The 27,842-nt window shown below is 40.1% G+C and overlaps 1 protein-coding gene across 5 annotated transcripts; it reads right to left on the bottom strand.

Moving 5' to 3' along the window:
* Positions 1 to 4: 4 nt before the first annotated feature.
* PTPDC1 (protein tyrosine phosphatase domain containing 1) lies at positions 5 to 27,223 on the bottom strand. 5 transcript variants are annotated; one of them, XM_051793252.1, is made up of 11 exons: positions 27,092 to 27,145; positions 15,517 to 15,564; positions 15,033 to 15,125; positions 10,328 to 10,499; positions 9,590 to 9,670; positions 9,249 to 9,367; positions 8,385 to 8,522; positions 6,495 to 7,702; positions 5,568 to 5,753; positions 3,886 to 3,996; positions 6 to 3,113 (listed from the first exon to the last, which is right to left on the bottom strand). In XM_051793252.1, exons 2-11 carry the CDS (start codon positions 15,521 to 15,523, stop codon positions 2,997 to 2,999), a joined length of 2,232 nt encoding a protein of 743 aa, XP_051649212.1. In that variant the 5' UTR covers positions 15,524 to 15,564; positions 27,092 to 27,145; the 3' UTR covers positions 6 to 2,996. The 5 variants fall into 5 exon arrangements, with proteins under 5 accessions (XP_051649208.1, XP_051649212.1, XP_051649209.1 ...); XM_051793248.1 differs by lacking the exon at positions 15,517 to 15,564 and having other exon boundaries at positions 5 to 3,113; positions 12,869 to 15,125; positions 27,092 to 27,114; XM_051793249.1 differs by lacking the exon at positions 15,517 to 15,564 and having other exon boundaries at positions 27,092 to 27,223.
* Positions 27,224 to 27,842: the final 619 nt, after the last annotated feature.

Genomic DNA, 27,842 nt, shown 5'->3' with positions numbered 1-27,842 from the left:
CTGGGTTTTATACAGTTCTATTTGCTCTGCTACCTTGTCCTCATCTTTCCAAAATTCCTGGGCCTATTCATCTCTGGCCTGGGATGGTGCACACAGTTTTTTTACTTCTGTAGTAATTTATCCTCAGCAGTCCTGCCATGTACAGCTATTTAAATGTTGCAAAAACCTAACTTTAGGCTGCAGTGTATGAGTCACACTCTGGTGAGTGAGGTGGCAGAGCACGAGGGCAAGCACTGAAGAAGGAGGCATTTGGCTCCAAAGGGTGTGACTGGCATGTTTTCCTATTCAGGGTTCTTCTAGTGGTATTTTGGTAGTTACCATATCTTACCACACGTCAGAAGTGAGCTGGCTGGTGGACTTGAGGCAAGAGAGGATCAAGAAAGAAGAACCCTTTGGTTATGGAGATGGACAGCACAGCAGCAGCAGAGGGGTTTGTCCTGTAAGGCAAGGTTGGGGATCCAAAGATCCTGATGTGACTTCAGGGAAAGTCTCAATAGAGATAGCAAGTTTTCAGTGATTTACTGCACTAGTTGTTGCACAGGAGGCTGCTGCTGGTATGGAGGTGACCTTCTAACGGGAGAGGAATTTTGTGGAAGAACAGAGAAAGCAGTAGAGGCAGGCTGGGTCCCCCTGTCCCATCCTGCTGCTGGCCCATTGCCAACCTGGTGCAGCAGGATTTGGTGAGGATTTGAGTGTCAGCATGCAAGGCAGTGCTCCTGATGAGTGTGAGGAGAAATCTGCCCACACACCACCCACAGGTGCAAGGCTGTCCCACAGAGCTGGGTATGAGGAAGTGACAAGGAGTATTTGCTGTTAAAACATTTAATCATCACAGAGTTACAGACTGGTTTGGGCTGGAAGGGACCTTAAAGCCCATCTCATTCCAACCCCCTGCCATGGGCAGGGACACCTTCCACTAGCCCAGGGTGCTCCAAGCCCTGTCCAACCTGGCCTTGGACACTTCCAGGGCTGAGGCAGCCACAGCTTCTCTGGGCAACCTGTGCCAGGGCCTCATCATCCTCACAGGGAACAACTTCTTCCTAATTATCTAATCTAAACCTATTTTCTGTCACTTTGAAGCCCTTATAAACAGTCTCTCTCCATGTTTCTTGTAGGCTCCCTTCAGGTACAGGAAGGCTACAATTGGGTCACCCTGATTTGCATCACTTGGGTCACAAATTAATTAAGAGGCTGCTACTAAAGTTTTTAGGTTTGAGTATTCATTCAGATGGGCTATTTTTGGTTTTATCCATGATGGGTTCAACCAGATGTGATGGCCAGTTTGGCCATAATTGTAAACACACTTGTCAGTGAACCAAAAAATGTACTAAATAAAGAAGTGCCCAGTCCTACACTGTCCATTTACATGGGCTGTGTGTCGGTAATTTTTCAAATGCCAGCACCTGACATTAACTTCAGAAAGGTTAATCTAGGTGGAGCTAAAGATTTGTGAAAGCCCTTGTTCATTACAGTGACTTAAACAAAACTGACCTGGTTTCTGCACCCCAAGTGTATTGGGGTGTAGAAATAAAAAGCTAAAATACACAGCTAAAGTAAATAGCACCAGGAACTGGTGCTGGCTCTTTGGAGCTGTTAACTGTAATAAACTCAAAGAATTTCTTGGGAAACTATGACACTTGCAAATGCATTTTAGTGTTCCCAAGCCTGACTAAGGCATGCTAATGTGAAACTGCTTGTCATGTTGCCTTCCCTCTTTACAAAGCTGGGTTTGTGTATGTGATTCACATGTGATGTTTTCCTTTCAAGTGTGCTTATTTTAGGATGATTCTGCCAAAGTACTTGTATGGATCTGAATTTCATATAAAATCATGCAAGAGCTGAAGCATGTATAATTTATATCTATTTCAAACCGCTCTATTTTTATCTCTAAATATTAGTCATTTACATTAATGAATACAAATATTTCGGAAAAGGACAGATTCTTGTTTAACTACTTAAATATATCAAACTGGATAAACTGTTGATCCTGCAAACTGGCATTCCAGTCCAAAGCCCAAGGCTGTAATCCAAAACTGCAGTTATGATGATGTTCCAGTTGTTTCTGTCTTATTAGATAAAAAGGTCTCTACAAAGTGCATTGCGGATAATAAGTTTTTGATTAATTATTTTTAGTATTATTATGTTACACTTATTTATCCAAGTTTTTGCTGAACATAAGTATGGACAGAATTATATCCTTATTAAGATTTCACAATGAAGTGGTTTTTCATTCAAGATCAATAAAAGTTTAGCTAATAAGGTAACGTTTTACTCTTATTCTAAGCACTTAAATTGCCACAGTAAATTTCCTGTTAAAAACTGTTAAAAGCTTTCTTAGCCAGAAAAAGTCTAAATTAAAGGCTTGATAACTAATACTCAACACAATGTGTTTCTCTCCTGCAACACCTTTTAGAAACACATTGGTTACAGTTATTTAAGAGATCTAAAGGAAAATGTTGCCTTCTGTCAATAGCAGACCTCGAGATCTGTCCATTATTACTCTTTGCTTTATTTTAAAATTTCTAAAAGCAAAAGCAGTTTCAATGGTTCAGCCAATATTTATTTTCTGCAAAGTAAAATGAAATTTACATTAATGTAAACATATGTAATCCATAAATATTAACTCAATTCATCAAACCTTTGCGTATCATGGCACTGAACTTATGGCAATGGTGCAACTTGAAAATAATGTTTCTTGCCAACAACAGAGGTTTGTAAATCAATAAACACATCTGAGAACAGGAGAACCCTTCACAATATAAAAGCACAGTGCCTGAAAACCAAATGCTACAGAGGATGGTCACACAGGAGCTCTTCTTTAAAACTGTGTAGATTGAACAACTGTCACTAAAACTCCCTCTAAAAAAATAAAATTATTTGTTAATAACTATTACCTAAAGTTAGGTAGATCATGCCAGGTAGCACAAAATACAGTAGCTGGAAAATGCAAAATAATTTGGTAGGCCCATCTAATGCTTCGGCAGAGCTTGTAGAAATCAAGAAGGATTCTCTATTCCTTCCTTAATCCTTTTCCTTTTTTCTTCCAGTGTTTGTTTAAATACATTTTTCAAGGTATTGTAAACATATGGTCCATTTTCAGAATCGAAGCTTGTCTAATAAAAGAGAAAAATTTCAGTTCAGTTGTTAAATAGATATCACACAGCAAAACCCAAAGTAGATGCCCAACATTTTAAAAAGTGGCTTTGAGATTTATCAGAGAAAGTAGGTGCTTGATGATGGAGTGCTTCATGCTAAGTGTTTTCAGTTTTATGCTGACTAGACATTGAAATAAACTAGTAGCAGGAGAAATGTCATGGCTTTTAAGAGGTGACATAAAAGATTAGGAGGCAGCATGGTGAACATTCTGTTCAAATTCAAATTTCATTGGCTGAACTGCAAAGAAAGCAGCTCTGAGCTGAGCAACAGCTTCACCTGTCACTGTTACTGGATGATCCCAAAAGCAGAAGTTATTATCCACATCCTGCATCACAGGTCTGAAACAGAACTGGATTGCAGTGTAATTTCAGAAAATGGTTTAATCTGATGGAAAGACTTCTAGCACAGAACCTACCAAAGCCTTTGGTAAATTACTCCCTGTGATTAGTTAGTCTCACCACTTAAAAATGATCTTTTCCCTAATTTGAAGATGCCCATGAACTGGCAGTGGTCCAGAAACAGAAAAAGGAGACTCAAGGATTAAGGCTGTAGTGACAGAGTTTTATTTTGTTGAGAATATTTGCTACCCTTTATGTAGGCTGATTATTATAAAATGTAAACTCTGAACTAAATAAGTGTGAAGGAATTACTGTAATTTTTCTCACAGAGCCCTTTGTGATTTAAACCAAGTAAATAGAATGCCATGGACATTTATTTAAGGTTACTTGCCTTGGTGAAAGCTTTAATAGCACGAGCAAGTAAGGCCTCCTCCACATCACCTGGCAGCATCTGCAAGTTCACCACACAGTGTAAAATACAAAGGATAGTCTGACACTGCTCCTGGTGGGTGAAAGGAACAGCAGCTCATTAGAAGAAATATTCCCATGAAAAACATTTTAACATTCAGGTTTTGTTAACTGCTGTTTAAATATCAGGCTGTGCCTTCCTGTATTGAAACCTTCAGGTGCAGGAATTGGGGAGGGAATTCCCACAAGCCCAAAGAGCCTCTACATAATTATTTCATTGCAATGGAAAAAACTCCTCTCAAGTACCACAAACTGCTCTGGGAATTTCCAGGAGGTCAGATGTGCATCTGGAGATTTAGTTTTCAAGATCCCCTCCATGAACATCAATGTTCATGTCCATTGGCATAGAATAGGTGAGATTTCATCTTTGTAGCCCAAAATGCCACGTTTAGGGCTCCTTCCCCATCTAACTCAGGATGATCTTGCACCTCTCTCTGTCCTTCCAAGTGTCCATAACCACTAAAGGAAGCTGGCAGGGAGACTCCTGAGCAAGGATGCATAAAGGGAGCAACAGATCTTTGTGGCTGCTCCTTCCCATCCCTTTTCCAGCTTAAGAGCATCCTTAATTAAGACACTGGAGCATCTGCCATACAAGCAGCCTGCTCTAGGCAACCCTGTTTTGAGCAAGACAGTTGGACCAGAAGATGTCCAGAGGTCCCTGCCAACACAGCTCTTGTGGGATTCTGAAATAATACAGGATGAGATAAGGAAAGATAAAATTATTATTCCTTTCCCAATCATTTATAGCCAAGCAGTTTTTATTTAATATAAATAGAAAGTTAAAACTCTGATAGAGTGGAAGAATTCTTAAGGAAGAAACATGATGTTTTCAGATAAACTTGGGAACTCTGAATGTCATGTCATGAAGATGGTAACTGCACATGAAGTTCTGACCACCTCTTGATTAGTAGCTGTATTTTTGGGTATCTGGAAAAGTAAAAGGGGCTCTATTTTCTTCAAAAATACTTCAGAAACAAAGAATTCACAGTGAATTAGGAAATTAATTTGTATAGTTAAGAGATCAAGAATGGAGAATTTTATTTATTTTTTTAATTTACCTTTGTAAATTTATCTTGTAAAATTATTTTTCCTTTGGGGAAAGCACAATTAAACAGTTTGGGTCACAAGTACCTATTTATCATAGGGATTTCACAACACAGGTGGCCACAGTTCTAACTTCTGTAGAAGAATTAGGCCTGGCTTCTGCTTCTTTGAATTAGCAGATTCTTCCTATTCCTTGCCCCAGCTCTTCCAAAACTGCCAGATTAAGATGTTTGCACAGCAAGTAGGAAAAGCATAAAGTACAGCTGCCAGATGTGACACAACAAAAGCCATCCATGGAGTCACAGAGCAAAGGTTTCTCATCTCTGCCTCTGGATCTCCAGGTGCAGAATTTGCAGGGAAATGTGCTGAAGTTGAGCTGCTACTGGATGGTGTTCAAGGACTGTGTCTGGTACTTTTCTTGCAATATTCATCACCACAGTATTGATTACAACTCCTACTATTCCATACAGAATGAATTCCCATCCTGATTTTTAAAGGGCTTTTTAAAAGTGCAATTCCCTTCCCAAAGTTAAAGAATGAATTGACAGATCCAATATCTACCTTTCTCAGCAAGTAGAGTGCTTCCTGTGATTCTGTGCAATTTTTTGCCAGCATGTCAACATCATCTTTGGATATAATAGGTTCTTTAAGCTGCTCTATCCAGGACCACATCAAGCTGCAGAGGATAAAAGGATCTCTCTCGGTGCAGATTTTATCCCAAGCTCCATCTCGAGAATTCAGTTCTTTCTTAAAACAAAAGAAAGCAAAACAAAAGTGGAAATGCATCATCTATTTACCACTGCCAACATTCCCTTTGACTGTAGCAGTACTTGGCTGCTTATGTTTCAACAGGAAAAGACTAAAAAGTTACCAAAAAAATTTTTTTTTTCCAAAGTATCAACATTAATCAGCAGTAACACAAGTGATTCTTTAAAGTGCAAGGATGACATAAACAGTGCAGCTGAGAACCTCCCAGTACTCTACTGGAATACATAAACCTTTGCATTGCAACAGCTTTGCATTCCAACTTCAGAGCAAATGTTGCTGGGAGGATTTGGTTCTGAGGATAAGCAATTTAGTTTCTACTAAATTCTTTTTCTTTTACTCAGAGAGTCCTCTGATTAGTTCTGAAGAAGCACTGATGAAAACCAACACAGGTCTACCTTAAAATCTGTGCTATTTTTTGCTACCAGCAGCCAAGTTATAAGCACAGATAATGGCATCAATTTTCCCTAGGTAGAAAAATGAAGGAACACATCCTGAAGTGAGGTCTCTACCCTCCTGCTACAGACCAGAAGTTGTAGGTGCATTTTGCCAGCCTGTGAAAGAGCTGGCCCATAACTGACAGCTACAATTATTTACTGAACCACATATAAAGTGCTGTCCCAGCGTGCCACTTCAAAGCTCCACATGGTGTTTTTGCCATTCTAGGAATTAACCAAGGTGAAATATGCAGAGCCCATAACAGGGAATCAAGTTCAAAATTACCTGCCATGTTTCTACCTTCTGCTTCACTTCATCCTCTTCCAGAAATTCATTTATATCTGCAAGTGCCTTCGCTGCCAAAACTCTTCGGGCTTCCAGACTTAATTCTGACTGCACAATAATGTGTGGGATTGTCTCCGACACATCTCTGCTACCTTGGCTTTCGTATCCAATGGAAAAGTTCACTTTGGAAGAAGAAGAAGAATCAGAGTCCTCGGAGGTGTAGACTGTCCTGCCATACATGTTAGTCTTGCGGTCCCTCCTGGGCCCAACCTCCCTGGCCAAGCTGTGCCTCGGCATTCCGGGTTCCCTGGCGCTGTGGATGGAAGCGAGGCCTGAAGAGAAGGTTCTGCTGCGCTGGACTTCTTTGGTGGAGCCCCTCCTGTGGCACAGCGAGGATCCATCTGCCCGTCCGTCCAAGTTGAACCTGCCCTGGCTCCAGAACATGCACGTGTTGCGCACTAAGGCTTCCTTGTGTAACTCCAGCTGGGCCTTCGGCTCACCTGGGGCAGGACACTCCTCACCACTGCTCTGCTTGAGCTTGTTGCACTGCAATATCTGAGCAGGCACTGTCCAGACAGTGCTGTCTTGTTCTAGAAGAAACTCAGTTCTCCTTAAATCTGACTCACTGTAGCTCAGACGCCTTCTCAGATGAGTAAGAGGCTGAAGGCATTCGACATTCCTCCTTTTACAGAAAGAATCACACTCGTGACCCAGGGAGCAGTGAGAATCCTGGGTCTCAAAAGCAGAGGAGTGGGTGTGGGATGAGTCTGACATCTCGCTGTCCTGCCTGGCAAGGTCTTGGTCGAGCTGTGTGGACACCAGCTGAGACACAGCCTTCTCGATCTCAGCTGAGAGGTCTGGGATGTCCAACAGCTCTGCCTCTACCACCTGTCTGTTTTCAGCCAAGTCCAGCAGCAATTTGCAGACCAGGTAAACCAGCTTTGGCACGTGTTTGAGGTGCCTGCTCTCGTAGCCGTGGAGCAGATGCCTCTGCCGGGTCAGGTACTGGGACAGGGTCACTGTGTGAGCCTTGGGCTCACAGCAGGCAAACACATTTCGCAGGGGAACCAAGAACTGAGTGAATTCCCTGATGCACAGTAACTGCCCCCTGGTCTGGATGGAATTAGGCCTTTTTGCTCTGACAAAAAGAATTGCTTGATCAGCACTCATTCTTGTGGCAAAAACTAAGTAGCAGGCTATTAGAACACCTGGAAAATACAAATAGTTAAAGAAAAATACAGTAAAAAATACAACAGTTAAAGAATGGCCAGACTAAAGCAAATACTCAGTGGAAATATAGGATAGAGATTAATATAGGTAAAGACACTCTATTACATGATGCTGTTATTTTATTAATGTTGCATTTGATGAACCACAGGATAGTAAAGCCCTTCTCAATACCCTTCCAGTGAGAGCCAGTTGCTCACCACAGCATCTCCAAGAGTTCCATCACACTGTGGACACGGGAGCAATGGGGGCTTCTATGGGAAGGACACAGGCAAAAAGGACTTGAAAATATTAAATGGAATTTTAGCTGCTCCATCGAATCTACCTGGTCTAACAGTGAGTGGCAGGTTTGTGAATGTGTAATAAATACTGGACAATGAAAGTGTACCAGGTGAATTTTTCCCACCCAAAAGCACCTGTCACATTTGCATGAAATGGAATCGTGATACAGATTAAAAAATTCTCTAACCTTACAGGCTTCTGTTTTTAATATACTAAAACTGAACTCCTCTAGCCATTGAGAACATTTTGACAAAGCACTTTTAACCATTTTATAGATGTACATCTAGCAATGATATAGAATGCAATTATTAATGATTTACAGAGAGACTTTTTGGCATTTTTACAAAAACAATTGTGTTGACCCTGCAGTAGAGCACATACCTGTCCTCCCAAGTCCTGCATGGCAGTGAACAGCCACCCTCCCCTCCTGCAGGGCAAAAGCCATCACTTTTACCATGTCAAGTATAGTAGTGAGAGATGCCACTCCATAATCCTTCCATCCAAAATTATAAAAATAAACTAAAAGAAAAAGAGAGGAGACAGTGATTTTCTGCTGGGCTGAATGTGAACTGCGTAGTACTAAATGCAGAGGTGACTAATAATAAATTTTAGTCCTAAAACTGCATAATGGAGCTTAAAATCTGACTACATCTTGTTTGCAAGAGATTATTTTCCCATTTCTCTTTTTGTATTAAAAGATACACAAAGGTAGCAAAGAATTGTCAAAGTGAAGTTCAGCCAGAATGTAAAAGCTGTAACAAAACTGAGTGATTGGAGCAGGATTACTGAGCTATATATAGGGAGAGGGTAATTTTTTCTTTTTTAGAAATAAAAGCACTTCTTCAGCCAACACCTGCTTCTTACAGAGAGGCACTTTCTCTCTTGTCCTCATATGAAATAACCTTTTATATTCTAGATAAGAAAACATGAGTTGTACCAGAACTTGAAACATCGTTAATGGTTCATATATTTGTGAACAAAGAAGAAAAAGGAAAATTTAACTAACTGTTGTCCTTTCTTTATTTTAAACAGCTGAACATAAACCCTACATCTCTCTCCACATAATACATGACCTTCAATAATGTGTTATTTGCTCTTGATTATATTTGCCAAGTTTCATGTTTACATCCCATTCTGTGCAACGTTTCTTACAGAGCTGCTTTTAACACGCAGGGATTCAAGCAAAAATACCTTTAAGAGCCAAAGTCAATAATTAATGAGGAAGAGCAGCAGGAGGGAACTTACTTCCAGCCTCCATAAAGGCTTCAGGAAGGTAGGTGAAGCCACTCTCCTGTTCCAGAGGATTCCCACAGCTCGCATGCTCCCCAGGACGCTGGAGGTTAATTACGGTTTTTATGCCATATCTTAAGGAAGGAATAGATGAGTCAAAGTATTACATGCAGCCAGAATCTCATTATCCCTTATTTTCTGAAACACACATTTGTTCTTAGGGGAGAATAAATCTTTACCTGCAGAGCGTTAAAATGAAAGGATCTTTATCAACAATCCAAATCTATGTTGAAAGAGAAAATGGATCAGGAATTACACTAGGGATACTTACAATAAATAATGACTGAATTTGTTACCTTTCAAACTGCTCAATAATGTTGTACTTTTCAATTAATTCTGTTGAGGGTCGAGCCATAGCCAGGATGTTATCTGTTATCCTGAGAAATTAAAGAAGTAGATAATAATGTGTTTATGAATCATTTCCTGGGTATGAGTCTACCAAAGTAAGAATACTGTTATATTCAAAAAGACATAAATACCTTGCTGATTAATTAGAAATAAATTTTTAAAAAATTCCACTATCCCATAGTATTAGTGGTAAATCTTACTAAGCTGATCCAGATACAACATTATCAAAGCACCATTACTGGAACTGTTTAAATGCCATGACATAAGTAAAAATTCCTTTGAATAGAAATCTGGACTCAGATGCTGGTTTGGACTTAAAGGGCATTTGTAAATGCCCTTTAATTATCTGCTGCCCAAAAAAAAGCCAAACCCAGTAAGAATGCAAAGATACACTTCATGTGACTCTTGCTGCACATGAATGTCCCTCTGAACACACCCCCACATTATTTCATCTGCTCTAAGTGTTCTCTTTTCAACTCTACTACGAACTTGTTTAATTAGTTTGCACCTTAGCCTGTAGCCCAGTTTTTTTCACAATTCCTGACAGATAAGTATTTATTCCTTTGGACCTGAACCAAACTCCCACCATCACTCATCACTACTGGGCTGTTACAGCGGCGATCACTGACTCTGATTCCCAATCAAGCAGCAGCTGACTGGAGAAAAAAAACCAAGCTGCTTCTCACCAGGAGGAGTAGAGCCCTCTGATGGCCTGCTCCTGGTCGCTCCAGCGGGCGGGGTTCTCGTACTTGCAGGCCCGGCCCCCGCAGGCCATGGAGCACTGCATGTGCCCGGGGATGACGTGCCGCAGCCGCTCGCCCACCTTCGTGTACTTGGCTGTCGGGCGCCTCGAGCCCCCTGCGGCACAGGGAGAGCCAGGCTGGGTTAGGCAAGCTTGGAAATTCAGCCCTGCCTCAAAAGCCTCGGGCCCGCCTTACACTGATGGAGATACGGACTACATAAATATGTATATTAAAATAAAATATTAATTATGTGTTCTATATTATATAGGTATTAAATAGATTATATAGATATTAAATAGACTATTATAGAGATATTGAATACACTTATAAATATATAGAAATATATCAAATATATATTTCAGACTCATCAGTTCAACTTTAAACGGATGAAGTTACAAACAGCAGAAATATATATAAAAAATATATTTATACATAAATATTTATATCTTTTATATATATTACACTATATACTTATATCAAATATATATTTCAGACTCATCAGTTCAACTTTAAACGGATGAAGTTACAAACAGCAGAAATAGATATTAAAAATATATTTATATATAAATATTTTATATATTTTATATATATTAGACTATATACTTATATCAAATATATATTTCAGACTCATCAGTTCAACTTTAAACGGATGAAGTTACAAACAGCAGAAATATATATAAAAAATATATTTATATATAAATATTTATATATTTTATATATATTAGACTATATACTAATATAAAATATATATTTCAGACTCATCAGTTCAACTTTAAACGGATGAAGTTACAAACAGCAGAAATATCTATAAAAAATATATTTATATAAAAATATTCATATATTTTATATATATTGGACTATATACTTAAATAAAATATATATTTCAGACTCATCAGTTCAACTTTAAACGGATGAAGTTACAAACAGCAGAAATATCTATAAAAAATATATTTATATAAAAATATTCATATATTTTATATATATTGGACTATATACTTATATAAAATATATATTTCAGACTTATCAGTTCAACTTTAAACGGGTGAATTACAAACAGTAGCAGCAGATATAAAAATATAAATTTATATATAAATATTATTTATATATTTTATATATATTAGACAATATACTTATATAAAATATATATTTCAGACTCATCAGTTTAACCCTTAAACTGATGACGTTACAAACAGTAGAAAGATACAAAACCATATATATTAATAAATATATAAATGTTTATATTATATAGATATCAATTAGATTATATACTTATAAATATATATAAATACATATTTCAGATGCATCAGTTCAACCTTAAACTGATGAAGTTACAAACAGCAGAAATAGATATAAAATGCATGTTTATAAATATATATAAATATTAATTATATATTATATAGATATTGACTACACTATATACATATATATGAATATATAAAATATATATTTCAGACTCATCAGTTCAACTTTAAATTGATGAAGTTGTGAACAGCAGAAATATATAAAAATATATACTTATAAATATATATAACTATTATTTATATATTATATAGATATAAATTAGACTATATACTTATATATAATATATATTTCGGACTCATCAGTTTAACTTTAAACTAATAAAGTTACAAACAGCAGAAATATATAAATATGCATATTTATAAATACATATACATATACATTATATACATTATATAGATATCAATTAGACTATATACTTATAAATATATATATATAAAATATATATTTCAGACTCATCAGCTCAGCCTTAAATTGATGAAGTTACAAACAGCAGAGAGATATAAATATATATATTTATAAATTTATGTAAAAATTTTAATTATATATTACATAGATATTGATTAGACTATATACTTATAAAGAGAAATATGTAAAAATATGTATTTCAGACTCACCAGTTCAACCTCAAACTGATGAAGTTACAAACAGCAGAAGTATATAAAAATATATCTATTTATAAATATATATAAAAATAATAATTATGTATATTAATTAGACTATATACTTATAAACATATAAAATATATTTATATATATATTTCAGACTCGTTTTTCAAGTAAGGATAGTGAGGGAAAAAAATGCTTGCATTAGTGTAGAAGTTTATTTCTAATGAAGTTAGAGGTGCGTGATAGCCCCTGCAACTGAAAATAAAAAGGCACAGTCCTCTTCATCCTGAAATCCAAAATAGTTAACCATGTATTTGGTGTATGCACGAATGTGTGCTTCTGTTTTACCTGTTGTTTATAACTGAGCTGTCGGAGTAAAAAGCATGTACTATATACACATATATACACATTATGTATAATACTTGAGTAAGGAATCAATGAGCAAAATATAAAACACGGGGACAAAATTAAACCACTATTTTATCGACGTACATAAAATACAGCTCACAGAACCGAAGCACAGCAACACCAATACAATACCCAGAGCTGCCGACAGCCTTAACGAAAAGTACTTTACTTTTTTTTTCGGGAAAAGTTGCATCCAGCTCCTCGGGGCTGAGGGACGACAGAGCCACCATCACGCGGTGGGTGGACGAGGAGAGCAGCTCCACCACCGAGCTCCGGCGCCTCTGGCTCATGCGGAGGAGGGGGTCGGAGGAGGAATGCCTCCGACCCTGGAAGAAATGGCTAAAGATGCTGACGGCCGAGCGCCGCCGCGGCGAGCCCTGCATGGCTGGCCGGCCCCGCGGGCACGCCGAGGGCACGGCGAGCTGCTCAGCGCCGGAGCTGCGGGAGCCGAGCACCCCTGTGCCGAGCATCCCTGTGCCGAGCATCCCTGTGCCGAGCATCCCTGTGCCCAGCATCCCCGTGCGCGCCGGTCCTCACGGGCTGAGCGGTCGCCATGGCAACTGAGGATGCAGCCGTGGGGCTGCTCTCCTCGACAGGGAGTGCAGGGATTGCGTCTGCTCGGGACAAAGTGTTCCGCTGCTCGCTCGAGGAAAATAGTTGCATTTCAAGTAGGTAATTTTCGAAACGCGCTGGGAACAACCGAAACGTTTTCCATGAACAATGGGAGTATTTAGTTCCTTCTAAATAACAGGCATTCAGAACTTGCTAAGACACAAAATACTCAATTCAAAAGAACAATCGAAATGTAGCTGGAGGCTCTGCCTCCTGAGAGATCTGTAAGGAAGTACATTATACTCCCCCACCTCTTGGTTTAACATTCCACAGGCACCTCTCCTCCTCCACTTTGCTGCTCCAAAATGCATCATTAGCTGTGCAATGACTGGGATTAGTGTGTTCCTACTGAAATGGTTCAGCACTTGGTGAATTGTGTGGACTGTTGGCCTGGACCATTCATATCTGCTAACAAAACACAAGTTGTTATTCAAAACAAAAGGCTGTTTTTTTTTTTTTCTGGCGCAGCTTCTTTATTATTAGTCCTGTAGCCTGAGAGAAAGCAGATTATGTGGAGGAGAAGGTGTGCCACTTGAGTGCTTCAGGCTTCCAAGGTAGCTATGAGGTGGCAAATTGCCTCCCACTTTGCTTCCAGTGTGCTAATGAGGAGAATGAGGTGGCCAGAAAGATTGCAACACCCTGCAAAACAGAACTGTGTGGAGAACAGACTACAGTGATGCTGAAGAGCCTTTGTCACCCCAGTGGCTGTGCATTAGGCTGCACTGAAAAAGGAAGGCAGGGGGAATCAAGAAAACCCACCTCAACTTCGTTCAATAAGCAAATTAACCCCGTTGCATTCTCCTTGGCATCTTCAGTCTGTGTTCCTTTCTGTGCTAAAAATCCAGTAACTTGTACAGAGGAATGTGCACAAGAGACAGTTCCCTTCTGAGACAAATTCACCAGGCAAAAATCTGTTTCTTCTGGGTACTGGCCAGGAATTGAGGGCCTGACTTTTGAATGCTGCACCCCAGCTCTTCCCAAGACACAACAAGGTTTGCTGTGGGTGCCAGGCCTGGAATGTCAGCAGTGATGCCATATGAGAAAAGGAAAATGTTAAAGCTGACTCTGAGCTGTCTCAAAGCTCTGATTCTTTTAATTCATCAATAAAGCTGGTATCAAGATTAATTTTAGGGGGTGGGTAGAAGTGAAAGGAGATGAAAAAGGCTATTTCAAGTGCTACCTGTATCCAAGAAATCTGAAAAATGTTTTCCAATTAATTATATTCCTTTCTTATATTTAATTCTTTTCCTCTTTCTCTTCCCAGAAATTTATCTTTGGTATGCATCAAACGATAGTGAAGAAAGAAGTGAGCAAAATAAAATGCTGCACATCATTAGTTTCCAAGTGAATCTTTCAGGATTTGCAAACACTCACCCAAAATGGTAAGAAAGAACTGGATCCTGTAAGAGTTTAAATACTTTATTAGAAACAGGAGTTTTGTTGAAGGCACATTCGTATTTTCAGAGAGCTAGGCAGCTTCTCAACACAAAAATCACACATTAAGAGACCTGACAAAATGGAAATTACAGAAAAGATAAACACATTATCCCCACGATGTGTTGGCGAAATAATGCAGTTTGGTTTTGTTATAGACATTTTCATTCTATAAACATGGATAATATTTCTGGTTGTTTTTCTTAAATTTTCTATGGATTTTCATTTTTTTCAGGATTGCTCTATGCATTTTTTTTATGAGTGGCACATCAGAGAAAAATTCTTACCTGAACTCATATTTGCAAGGTACACACTGCTCTCGATCAACGAAGAGTATGGGAGTTCATTTTGCAGCAAGACTCCTGCAGCCATTGCAGTACCTGTTGAAACAGTAAAATATTCACTGAAAATCTACAACAGAAGCTCAGAAAATCAAAATAAAGCCTAGAACCTGGCACCTGGTTAGAAAGTTGTCCAAGGTTTAAGCTTTGGGCAATCAGGCAGACTATCTACAAGCCTTCTCTGCTCTCTTCACTCTTAGAGTTTGAGATCATATCTATGAGGATTCTCCTCTAACAAGAAAACTGAACACAAGAGTCTCTCTAAGTAGAAAACAGATTTTTTTCTCATACTTTAACATTATTTCTAATACAAGGTGTGTTCTGCTCTGAAGACCTTCTGACAGAAAGCAAGCTGAAGGAAAGCTGTAAATCTGAACACTTTAATCAGTCACTGTGATGTTTAAATAAACCCTTGAGTAGAAGTTCTTACCCAGCATAAGATTTCCATTCTGTTTCTCTTATCTCTCTAGGGAAATAGCTGCAAGTATAACCAGAAAAGTGCATGTTTTTATACCAAACTAAACATCTCTGCTGTATCATTAACTGTAGAAACTTTACTAACTAGACAGACTTTATGTCCCATATCCTGCAAAGCCAGTATTAGGATTCAGCAGCATAAATAGAGTTTTAAGAGATAGATTTGCTAAAAAAAAAAAATTAAAGAGCATTGTGTGGATAAGGTGATACAACAGTCCTGTGCTGTGGTGGTGCTGTTTGCTGTTCATTGTCCAGCTTTTATCTCTAATTCTGCACAATTGTTTTTATAGTAAATATTTAAATAGAACTTCATTCATTCAGATATTACATTATCTACCACATAGCTTGAATAAATTATTCTTCCAACAATGCTAATGGACTTTATCCCCAAAGTCACTCAGTGCAGCCCTGTCCTTTTCAAGATGCTTAACAGGGGGAACAGAAGCCAGATACACATTAAGAACCCTTTCCTATTGCTCTGTCAGTCCTCTCAGGGGGATGGGAATTACATCTGTCTGTGAAAGCCAAAAACCCTTCAGAGATGTCAGTGATGCTCAGAAATGCATTTCCAACGTCAGTACATTAACAAGAATATGAATTGAGAAGAATCTTAATAAAGATTAAAGAGTATCTGGAGCATTTTGCTACTCAGCTACTTGACCATCTGACTCCACACCCTGAAAAGTCAATCCTACAATAAACAGGTAGGAGTACTTGTATATAATTGCATTCTGTCTGGAGAAGCTCCAAAACCTCTATTATTTTTTTTTCCAGTGGACTTTGAAATCAGTAAGGGATGGCTTTTATTATCAGAGGAAACTTCATACCAAAAGAAATAATTTTATTTTATCCCCAGAATTTCTTTTTAGAGTTAATAGAGTTGAATTAATAGAAATTGTTGGTTCCTATTTCTCAGAAAATTCTCTTAAAAATTTCTAATAGTTTGTCCAGATAACATTTGAAAAAGACATGTCTCCTCCTATGGGCAGCAGAATCACCACCACTATGACTAGTTTTCCTATTTCCTTGTACTCAAGTACTCAAGTACTCAAATATCACTGATTAAATATCAGTGATATTTCTATCATGTAAGACTATTATCCCTTTTTTTTTTAACCAGGATTCAGGCTGACAAGGACTCTTAACTGAAAAGGGAAGAGATGGAGGTTAATGTAGAAGAGAAGATACCTACAGTATTAGAAAATACTAGCATGATTCTTCTAAATGGCAGGGGTAAACTATGTTTATTTGTTGTATAACCAATTTTATTTCAGCAATATACCAAATCCATAATTCCAGAGCTGGAATTAAATATTTTATCTTTGTATTATTAAATATTAATATTTTAATTAATAATTAGTAATAATTTAATTAATTATTAATATTTTGTCTGCACGCCTTTCAGTTTGCTAAACTTCACTGACAGGTGTTTTAAATTGCTCAGTGTGATCAATGTGAGCAACTCCCTTATATTTACGTCTGGGGGGAAAAAAAAAAAGGTAAGATTATGACAAAGACTTTACAGAGTTATAATGCACCCCCTCAAACAGCTGTAACGTGGTGATCTGGAACAGGGGTATTACATTCCTGCACAGATAAAAAGGGTGTTAGAAGTAAAAGCAGTGTTCAAGTAAAAGCAACAGCTCCTCTCCTGCTTCATCTCAGTGCTGGATATTCTTAGTTTTTAAAAGATGTTCTGCAGCATTTTGCTCACCCCACGACCCCTGGCTTTTGCTCATTCCATAAACACTTGGCAGAAGCTGGAGGCACAGTCCAGGAGTTATTCCAGGTCACGGCCTCCTCAGGTGCCTGAGGGATGCGAGTCACGTACCTTGGGCAACCACCCTATCGCCTTAATCAGCTCTGCTGCCTTATCTCTGACATGCACTTCATTGCCATGACAGCAAAGAGGCTGCTCCTTAATCCCTGTGTCCAGCTGAAGACACGCTGTCTCCAGACACGGAGTTCCACCTCTGTGTTCAGCAGAGGGAGCAGAGTCACCAACGGCAAGGACACCAAACCCAGCGACGGGGGGGCCCCACTGCCCTGGGGAGCCTGGGCAGGGCCCAACCACCCTCTGGGGGAAGAACCTCCTCCTGAGATCCACCCTGAGCCTGCCCTGGCACAGCTCCAGGCCACTCCTTGGGGTCCTGGCACTGGTCAGCACAGAGAAGAGACTGGAATCATCTCCTGGAATCGTGATGCCAAGCACTAAGGGGGGATTTCAGGAGGTCCCCTCCAGGTGTGGATTTGATACTTGCTTTGATGTCTCTATGCAATTTTGAGGTTGGGGGTTTTATTTCCACTTTTGAGAAGACCAATTTCTAACAGAAAGGATTTTTTGTTTGCTGTTGCACTCGATTCACTTGTTGCATTTGATCACATGAAATCAAGTTCTACTCTCTGCTTCAAACATGCAGAGGTGCCATTCTTGCAGGGGAAACAATGTAGGCACGTTGTGCTGTAGGAAAGATCACTCTGTGCTTCCACTTTCTTCACCTCAATTCCCAACTCTGAACAGACATCTCCGGTCTGTGAATCTTTGCCATGGGTAGTTGATTTAATCAAATGTAGTCACTTAAATTTGCAAAATAACCCCACAAACCAAAATAAACAAACCCCCCCACATGCCACACACAACCAAAAATGAACTTGCAGTGACCAGAGAATATTTTGCATCAAGATCAAAACACTGGCTCAAGCCAAGTTGAATCAAACTGAGAATACCAGTAGAAGATTTAAAATGAACCAGTTTAGCTAACTCACTTTAAAGTCATACCTTAAGTTAAAATGAGGCAATTCTGAGTTCAGACAAGGCCCCAGGTGGTATAATTACATCACAACTTACAACCAAGATCTCCAAAGTTTTGCTATAAACTAGACATAACATTCCTTATATTTCTGAACACTCAAGCCAGAAGATGACACATTCACCTTTCATGTTTTTCATGCATGGGGAAAGAAAGAAAAAAACTATGGGGTGACCTGTGCAGGGCTGAGGGCTGGGCTTGAGGATCCTGGTGGGTCCCTTCCAACTCAGCATATTCTATGATTCTGTTACCAGGGGAGTGAAGCAGCCTCTTGTCCACATCCATTTTCTCTGGAATAAAAGCACTTTACTTTGTAAGGTCACAGGTTGAGCAGTAAAGTGCCATGGAGGCAGTAGGACAGTGGGAGATCAGGGATCCCCACGGGAGCAGCTCCTGGGCCACAGGAGCAGGATGGACTCAGCAAAGCAACCCTGGGGTTTGCAAATTACCCACTCTGCCTGGTCACAAAAAAGATTCCTTTTTTAGTATTTCAGGATCTGGAAATCAGTGGATTCCAGTCTCTGGGCTGAATTTTTGCCCCAGAATGAAACAAGAGAAAGGAGCAATGTCTAATATTTTAGCAGCCAAAAAGGGAGGAGACAAGAAGATGCTGGCCTCGCTCTACCTCTGCAATGAAGATGGTTATTTAAGAGATGCAATTACTATCTTTTGCTTCAGAGCTCGTTTCCAAAACAGAGAGAAGAGGCTGCATTCCCAACTGGAAGGATTCCAGCTAGGGCAGTTCAGCTGCCAGCACGGACAGTAATCCCATTGTAAAGCTCCCCAGTGCAGAGTCCCTGTGGAACTATCCAGTACAAGTGAAGTCCCAGATCTCTAGATTTGTGTGGCTCTGGCAAACAAGAACCCCACAGCAGACCACACATCACATAGGATTACTTTTATGTATTAACATGAAAAAATCATGCATAAGCTTTCAGTTTTACAATATCAGTATAAGGGAAAAGCTATTTTAAACCTCAAATATACCACACAACACAGGAAATGCTGCTGTGTAGGCCCATCACATGAAATTTTTAGGTTACTTTTTACTGTTTTCTTGTCTTCTAAAGGGAATTTGCTCTCTCCCTGCTGCAGTCACGTGTAAGTAACTACATAGCATGCAAATTTCTAAAGGAATATAGTCAACTACAGACCAAGTAGGGGCTCTTTTAGTCGCTAAGCACCTCTAAAATTTCCTCTGTGGCTTAATTCTACAAGTACTTGAGAAACTTTGCTTTTGTGAGCAGTCCCACAGAAGTCAACAGAATGTCTAAATATAATACATATCACATGAGATAAAGTTTCATTGCCAAAATGCAAAATCCTGTAAACTGCACTAATTGAGATGTTTTAGACAACTAAAGAGAATTTGGATGATTAAGACTAAGCAAAAACAGGATAGTGTAAGGAGGACTGGTTATATTTAATGAAGTGTTTAAGAGCTACTGAATTATAACTTTGTCTCTAAATTCAGGCTTAAGATTGGCAGATGATGAGAGTTTTTAACAGAAAAATCTTCTAAATTGACTGAGACAAAGTTAGTCACTTGTACAGGAAGTGCTGGTAAATGAAATTGTGTTTTAAATTACAGCAGACTATCTAATGTTAACATTGCCAGGAATAACAAAGCATTTATTTCTAAAGTTTTGTAAAAAATGTACATAACTGGGGGCTTGTTAAATTTTATTATTATTATTATTATTATTATTATTATTATTATTATTATTATTATTAATTAAACAGGATGCAAAGGTTGTTATTCTAATGTCTATATCAGCAAAAAAGCTCACTGATAATAGATATTTCATGAATACTTCAGCTACAATTTAACAAGTCTTGAAGGCAGTTTTAGCACTGAGCACACATATTTCAGTAGGCACACACCTTGATTCCCCAGGTGCGTTAAAAAGCCCAATTATTTGAAATTTGAACTCTTTACTACCTGTAAGTACACCAAAAAATTGGCTAAAGCAAATGGACCGATGAAGGACAGAGAGAAGACCAGGTAATAATTTAAACAAATGATCATATACTTTGGTTATATGCTATTTATGCAGCAGAAGGATGCTACAGCTGCTGTAAAACTCCAGGGATTTCACTGCAACCACAACCAGAACGGATCTGTTATTTCTAGATGTGTTTTTCCCTCTTTGGGAAAAAATATTCCCCGCCTGTCTTAGCAAAAGGTAAATGTAGTTTAATCATTAAGTTTGATATTTACAAAGGACTGTAACTGCCTTCAGGTACAAAAGAGATAAAAGAATGTAATTCATTAGAAGATTATGTAGGTGTTGGTCTGGTGATTCAGTGTTTGCTATTCATAGAGTTTTTGACATAAATAGCAAAAAACTGCAAGGTAAACTGATGGACAGGTCTCTCAGTTGACTTGATTCATGTTATTTAAATCATCTCCTTCTGTGGTAGGGTTAACCCAAGAGTTAACAGAAGTTATTTTGAACTACCTTGAACAGGCAGGCAGGCAGTAATTACTAGTGAGAATTATAAAGGAGATGGCGTAAATTGAATATATTAACTGTTCTACAAACAAAAGTGGTGACTCAGAGACTCTTGATCATGAATATCATGTTTTCTAAGAGACTGTGAGACTTGTAGGACTGACTACACACACAGAACAATGAAATATTGTCAGCAGTGCATTCTGACAGCACTCAGAAGTGGAAAAATTTAAAAACAAACTCTGCAAGTTAGAGGAATTCTTTTTAAATCCGATATAGTCAAAGCCACAGTAAATTTACATGAGTTTTAATAGAGTTTGAATAATTTCAATTTAACACCTTACCTGTGACCCGACAAAAAGAATGAGTGAGTGCTGATCCCTTCATTGTTGCAGCATCAGCCACGAGAAACACCTTGTAGGGGATTCAGATTTTAGAGAAGAGAAGCTGAATGAATTCCCAGGGTGTTTCCTGTAGCTAATTGGATTCGGGATGGTAATCTGGGAGGAGCCAGTAACTATCTTTTCTTAATTTAAGACTGTACAAGGAGTGTCTTAGGGACTATCAGATAATCATCCCATAAACTGCTTTCTGTGTCTGCCTGGGCTTTAAAGGGATTGAGGCAAACAGGCCACACCAGCCTGATGTTTTAATAACTGAACATTCCATCCCTTTTTTTCCTGTTCACCTGATTTTCGTGATACCAACCACGTCTCCATGCACCAGACAACTACACACATAGCTACAGAGATTTTGTGAAGTGATCTTAATAACAGTTAAACTGATAATTAATTTTGAAATGCCATGAAATGCTCACAAAATCAATTATAAATGTTTGTTATCTGGGCTTACACCCTGCACAAAATATTTTCCTCACCCAATTAAGCACAGAATGTCACTGAAGTATTTTCAGACTGTAAACTGACTGCATTAAAAGTAGTATCTCAAAACCATAATAAAAATAAATTCATATGAATGTAAAGGATGTAATCAACCTAAAAATACAGCAAAGATTTTGATTTAACTAAATACTAAATAAAAATTGTAAATAAACCAGGATACAATATCCTATTCTATCTTACTAAATCAATTTCAAACACTAAATCTTAGCTGACCAAAAATGGGCTTTCATCTACTTCCATCACTACCCTGCATGTCTTGTTAAAAAATCCCTAATGAAGATAGGGATTAATTAAAAATGCCTCCCAAATATTTAGAAACAAAATATTTGTGTGAGCTTCTGTGGACAGAAGCAAGGAGAGCAAGGTACAGGGTACTCGAAGTTGAGTAAAAAACCTTATTAACTCCAAAACCATTGTCTCAGCTAAACACCTGCCTTAATTTTGGTTACAAAGAGACAGAGCAAATAATGGAACTAAACAGCTTTTGTTAATTCTCAGAAATAATTTTGCAGTCAGATTTTTGTTAATAAAAATCAGAAGGAAGAGGAATCCAACTATTTTTCTATAGAAAACTTACTGAGAACAGAGACAAATTTAACCAAGTAGTCCTTAAAACTACAAGTCCAGTTTCTTACTAATCTTTTAGGGACAAAAAAAAAAATCACATGCATGAACTGAACTGTATCCAGCTATTTCAGTAAACAGCAAATATCATTTTATATAAACAGCATACATCACTTTTTTATACATGTATGGAGTTTGCCCAGAGAAGCTGTGGCTGCCCCAGCCCTGGAAGTGTCCAAGGCCAGGTTGGACGGGGCTTGGAGCAACCTGGGACAGTGGAAGGTGTCCCTGCCCATGGCAGGGGGTGGCACTGGATGGGCTTTAAGATCCCTTCCAACCCAAATAACTCTGGGATTCCAAGTTTGTGGGGGAAAAAATGAAATAAAAATGGGGCTTCAGAAGATTTGCACACAATTTTGGAAAACCCTCTAAGGTACCTTGGGTACTTAAAAACCTGGAGAGACTGTGGAGCCTTTCTGAGGGTCCCTGCACAAGGAACACCCCCCAACAGCAGCATCACTTCTTGGTTCCATCACAAACTGTGCAGTCACTGTAGATGTGGCTCTGGAAATCTGAATCTATGAATTATGAGTAAAGGGACACATGTACTTTTCAAGTGTCAGCACACAAAAAATGTGCTAACAAATGGAGCATCTGGCAAAACGCTTTGTAGGAGGAGGTGGAGGGAGCTGGCATTTTAGTTGACTAAAGCACAAAGAGCAGCTTCAGATGATTAATAAATATTAATTAAATTCTTAAAACAAGCAGACTTTGGGGCAAATTCTAAATGCTCACATTTGAGAAGCTGTCACTGACATACTTAAGTTTTATTTTCATGATAATATAACATTATTTACCTATTTGATTCCAGAGAGGGGTTAATTCTTGGTGCAACAGCCCTCTGCTTTGCTGTATCCATTTGTAGGTGTCAGAACTAGAGCTGCCCCTTATATGTGTTCCTACATTTGTACTCTTCAGTATTATTGAGTTTATTCAGCTGAGGAACTAATTTTCTCTAGTGCTCTGCAGAGTTTAGCCAGTCCCAGGCATCAGTGCCCAACATTTGCTCAAACAGGCCATGTCACCATATTTTAGTCAAGACAAGGCTTTGTGCCAACTGAGGATGACTTTTGGGGGAGTTAACCAACAGGCTGAAATAATTTCCAGGGCCATTTCCAAGGAAAGAATACAGAGCAGGTGGGCTCCTAATGACTAAACTAGTGATCTTCAGCTCTCTAGGCCTGGAGTTTTCAACAAAGTGAAGAATCCCTAGTCCTCTGGAAAGTCCTGCTGAACTATGATTGCCATGTAAAGATACTAACAAGCTTTTTAGGTAAGTAGAACAGGATCACTGGGCTTCTGGCAGCTTATTTCTCTTGCACTGCACGTGCTGCCTCATGGCTGCTTTACAGCAGACTTAGCAAATCCACCCGTACAGTGACCTGAGGCACAAGTTTATCAGATTAGGCAGCTACAAAACTGTCTAAATTGTCTCATTAAAATGTCTGACCACTGCTTCGACTGCACTGTTTTCACTGGTACATAATCAAAACATCACATTATGCAGAACTTAAAGTTTACTAAAGCCCAAGATTCATTTTAATCGAGTACAAACTGTGTGTCTGGATTCCTAGCTGGCTTTGGACATTTCCAGCTTCTCCTTTTGCTTTTTGCTCTTCTCATAGTTTGATAAAAATCAATTGATGTTGCTTTATTTTCAGCTGGGAATTCTTTAGCTTTGTGTAACTTTATGACTCCATAGATGTCATTAAAGACTTTTTGTCAGTTCTGCTTTTAAATATTACATATTTATATAGATAATGTTTTTCTGTCTCTTAAGCATGATGCAGTACCACTGCAAATCAACCACAAAAGCAGGGTCAAAGCCTTTGGTAGACCTTTGGTAGACAGCAGCAATGTTACAGTTGTGAGAGAACTGTACACATTTAGCTGTTTAATGAGAACCCAGAGCAGCAGCCCACTGTGATCCCTGTTCTCTTTCATCATCTCTACTTCCAACAGTCTCTCTTTTCCCCTTTGTTCCACTGTTGCTTAAAATTGCCAGTAAAGGATAAGATGGAAATGTAGTGAAATGTCAGGTAAAGGCAGCAGAGTAGTATGAAAATTCCAATTCATAAGACAGCTCTGAAACTGAAGAATTGTATCAGGTGTTACTTGCAGGTCAGTCAATGCACTTGCAATGCAAGAGGTGACTACAAACCCAGGAAAATAGTGTAGAACCTCTTTTTAGCCACAGGATTTAAAAGAAAAGAAAAATCACCACTTCAACTAGATCTAGCTATAAAAAGGAAAGCTCTGGTTTGTGAGATGGCTCATTTTCTACACCCATGAGCCAGCAGTGCCCAGGCAGCTGCAAAGCCCTCATCCAGGAACTGTCTGGTTTGGGTTAACTCATTTTACAACTGCCAGCAAATATCAGTTTGTCAGAAAACAGAAAGTAAGAAGAAATCCTTTCATACCTTTTAGAACTGTTAAAGAGCTATCAAATGTTAGGCCAATTAGTGATGCAAAAGCACTGATTAATGTACACATACCTTCTAAGAAACACTGGACCTGCTGTGGGCATGCAGAACCACTGTCGAGTTTATGTGCAATAAAACTGTCCAGAAGGGACAGACCAGGCAAAGGAAATGAGGAAATGTGAAGAAATTAAGCAGGTCTAAAGCAGCCAACCCCTTCAGGCATTTTACCATGCTCTTTTTCTGAGGAACAAAACGGTCAAGCTCTGAAACACAGGGAACTCTTTGGGGGAAGAACTGAAGAGCTCCAAGGAATTTCACTTAAGTGGCCAGAGAACAAGAGTTGCAGGGGGCTGTATCTCCCTCATGTTCCTGAGATAGGATGAAGCCCAGCAAGAACTCCAGAGTGGAGAGAAAACGGAGGAAATGTGTCTGTTTTTATGTGCTTTTCACATTCTCAAACAATAACAAGCTACCCAAGATCAGGAGTAAAAATGTTTACGAATTTCTCTGTTTTCTTGAAAAACACAACCACCAAGTAATTTGGCTTTTGTTGTATATTTGATTAAGCAATTCTGGAGTCTGAACCTTGTTTCACAAAGAAACAAAAAATCTGTGCTTAGGAAATATGGCTGGGAAACCTGGTCTAGAGGAAGGTGTCCCTGCCCATGGGTTGGAATGAGATGATCTTTAAGCTCCCAAACCCAAATCATCCTATGATCCTGTTGCCAGAAACTGGGAATATATTTGTCAGCTGATACTAGAAAATACAAGCAATCTTGTACCTTATCTGAGCTTGCAATCCATTGTTTTTATATTATTTGTAGCACATTCTTACCCAGCAACTGCCTTCATCCATGTCAGATTTCACCGTTTCAGGACAACTCCTCCCATTTATAATTTTACTACTATTATGTTAAAAAAACCCCCACTCATAACGGTAGCATTGGATTTTTCAGTGAAGTAAAATATTTACTCAAACATGTGGAAGAATTGTTATTCAGGTCGGTTTGTGCATCCACCCAAGCAAGCACACCATGAGAGAGGATTACATTGCTAATTATATCTCTGAGGTGACACTCTCACAGCAGCTGGCCCTGAAGACTGTCTTATCTCTTACTTCCTACATTATTCTTATTTATTATATCTTATTTCATCTTGTCTTACACATGCAGTCACAGTGTATGTTTCACATAAACTACTGACGAAAACAGGCATGGAAAAATCATGGAATCACAAGATGGTTTGTGTTGGGAAGGACCTTAAAGCCCATCCAGTCACGCCCCCTGCCCTGGGCAGCAACACCTTCCACTCATCCCAGGTTGCTCCAAGCCCCGTCCAACCTGGCCTTGGTTGGGATGGGGTAGCCACCACCTGAATCACAGCCTAAAAATGCTTTCAAGCAATACAAAATTGCAAACGTCTATTTTGCGCACATTCTTTCGGGATTAATTACTCCACGGATGTGGAGCTCGGTTTCACTAAGTAGGTGCAGGACTGCCGAAAACATGTCCCTGTCTAAGAAAAGCAAAAGAAATGGAGCTGTGCAAAGGGAAAACTCTGAGATCTAGATTATTAATATATCAGGAAATTATTTTATCTGTTACCCCACTGAAGACTATAGTGACAGTCTGGTGCCAAAAGCAGTAATAACTACACCTAAAAGTTACTCTCCTGTTTGGATTGACGTATGTGTGTCTGTCTTCTCCCCTCCAAAGGGGACTGACTGAGCTGCGTTTTTCAGGGTAATTAAGTGATGATCAGAGCCGGGTACGACCCCACAAAACCCGAAAACACTGCAGAGAACCGGGAAATCCGCTCCCCCCGCGCCTGCCCTGCTCTCGGCCACGGTGCTCCCCGACAGCCGCGGGCCTTGGCGAAGCTGAAATCACACGATCATTTATTACACCGAAAGCATTTTCGGGCTGCGATTCAGGCGGTAGCTGCCCCATCCCCGGAGGTGTCCAAGGCCAGTTGGAGCAGGCCGGGATAGCGGACAGCCCACGGCAGGGGTGGGAGCGGGCGGGTCCCTCCCCACCCGAACCCCTGCGGGCCGCCGTGATTTCCCGGCTCCCTGAAGGGCCGGGTCCCCTCGGGGCCGCTCTGTGGCACGGCGGGGGCCGGGCCGTGCCCGGGGGAGCTCCGGGGGGCAGAGCGGGCTCGACACGAATGGCGGCGAGTGCGGGGCCCCGCCCGGCCGCGGTGCCGGCGGAGAGAGCGGGCCGGGGCGGGATGGCTGGGCAGGGCCGGGCGGGATGGCCGGGCAGGGCCGGGCGGGGGGCGCGGAGCGGAGCGGGGCGGGGGGCGCGGACCCACCTCGTGCTGGGCCCGCCCGGGCCGCTCCGCCGGCAGCGCCGCGGGACGGGCAGAGCACGGGCAGGGCACGGGCAGCGGGCACGGACAGAGCACGGGCAGCGAGCTCGGGCAGAGCACGGGCAGCGAGCATGCGCCGGCAGCGCTGAGGGGAGGAGGCAGCGGCGGAGGAGGAGGTGGGAGCGGGCCCTGGGCTCGGGCGGCTGAGGGCGGATCGTCCGGGGCTGGAGCCGCCGAGCCCGCGCTGCCCGGAGCGACCGCGGCCTCAGGGGCCTGGGGCGGGTGTGAGTGGATGGGTGTGGGGGTGTGTGAGCGGGGGGTCATGTGTGTGTTTGTGTGTCTGTGTCTGTTTGTTTGTGTGTGTGTGTTCGTGTCTCTGTGTGTGTTCATGTGTGTGTCTGTGTTTGTGTGTTTACGTGTGTGTGTCTGTGTGCGTGTGTTTGTGTGTGTGTTTGTGTCTCTGTGCCTGTGTATTTGTGGGTCTCTGTGTCTGCATATTTGTGTGTGTGTGTTTATATGTGCGTCTGTGTGTTTATTTCTGTGTTTGTGTTTATGTGTCTGTCTGTGTGTATGTGTGTTTGCATGTGTCTCTGTGTTTGTGTGCATTTTTATGTGTGTCTGTGTTTATGTGTGTGTGTCCTTGTGTTTGTATGCAGTTTTATGTGTGTGTCTGTGTGTTTGTGTTTACGTGTTTGTGTTTACGTGTTTGTGTTTACGTGTTTGTGTTTACGTGTTTGTGTTTACGTGTTTGTGT

Source organism: Manacus candei, unplaced genomic scaffold, assembly GCF_025592945.1.
Source record: "Manacus candei isolate 608988 ecotype Guabito, Panama unplaced genomic scaffold, ASM2559294v1 h1tg000036l, whole genome shotgun sequence".
Taxonomy (NCBI): domain Eukaryota; kingdom Metazoa; phylum Chordata; class Aves; order Passeriformes; family Pipridae; genus Manacus; species Manacus candei.
Note: the sequence above shows the minus strand (reverse complement) of the source record. Positions and strands in the feature narration are given on the sequence as shown.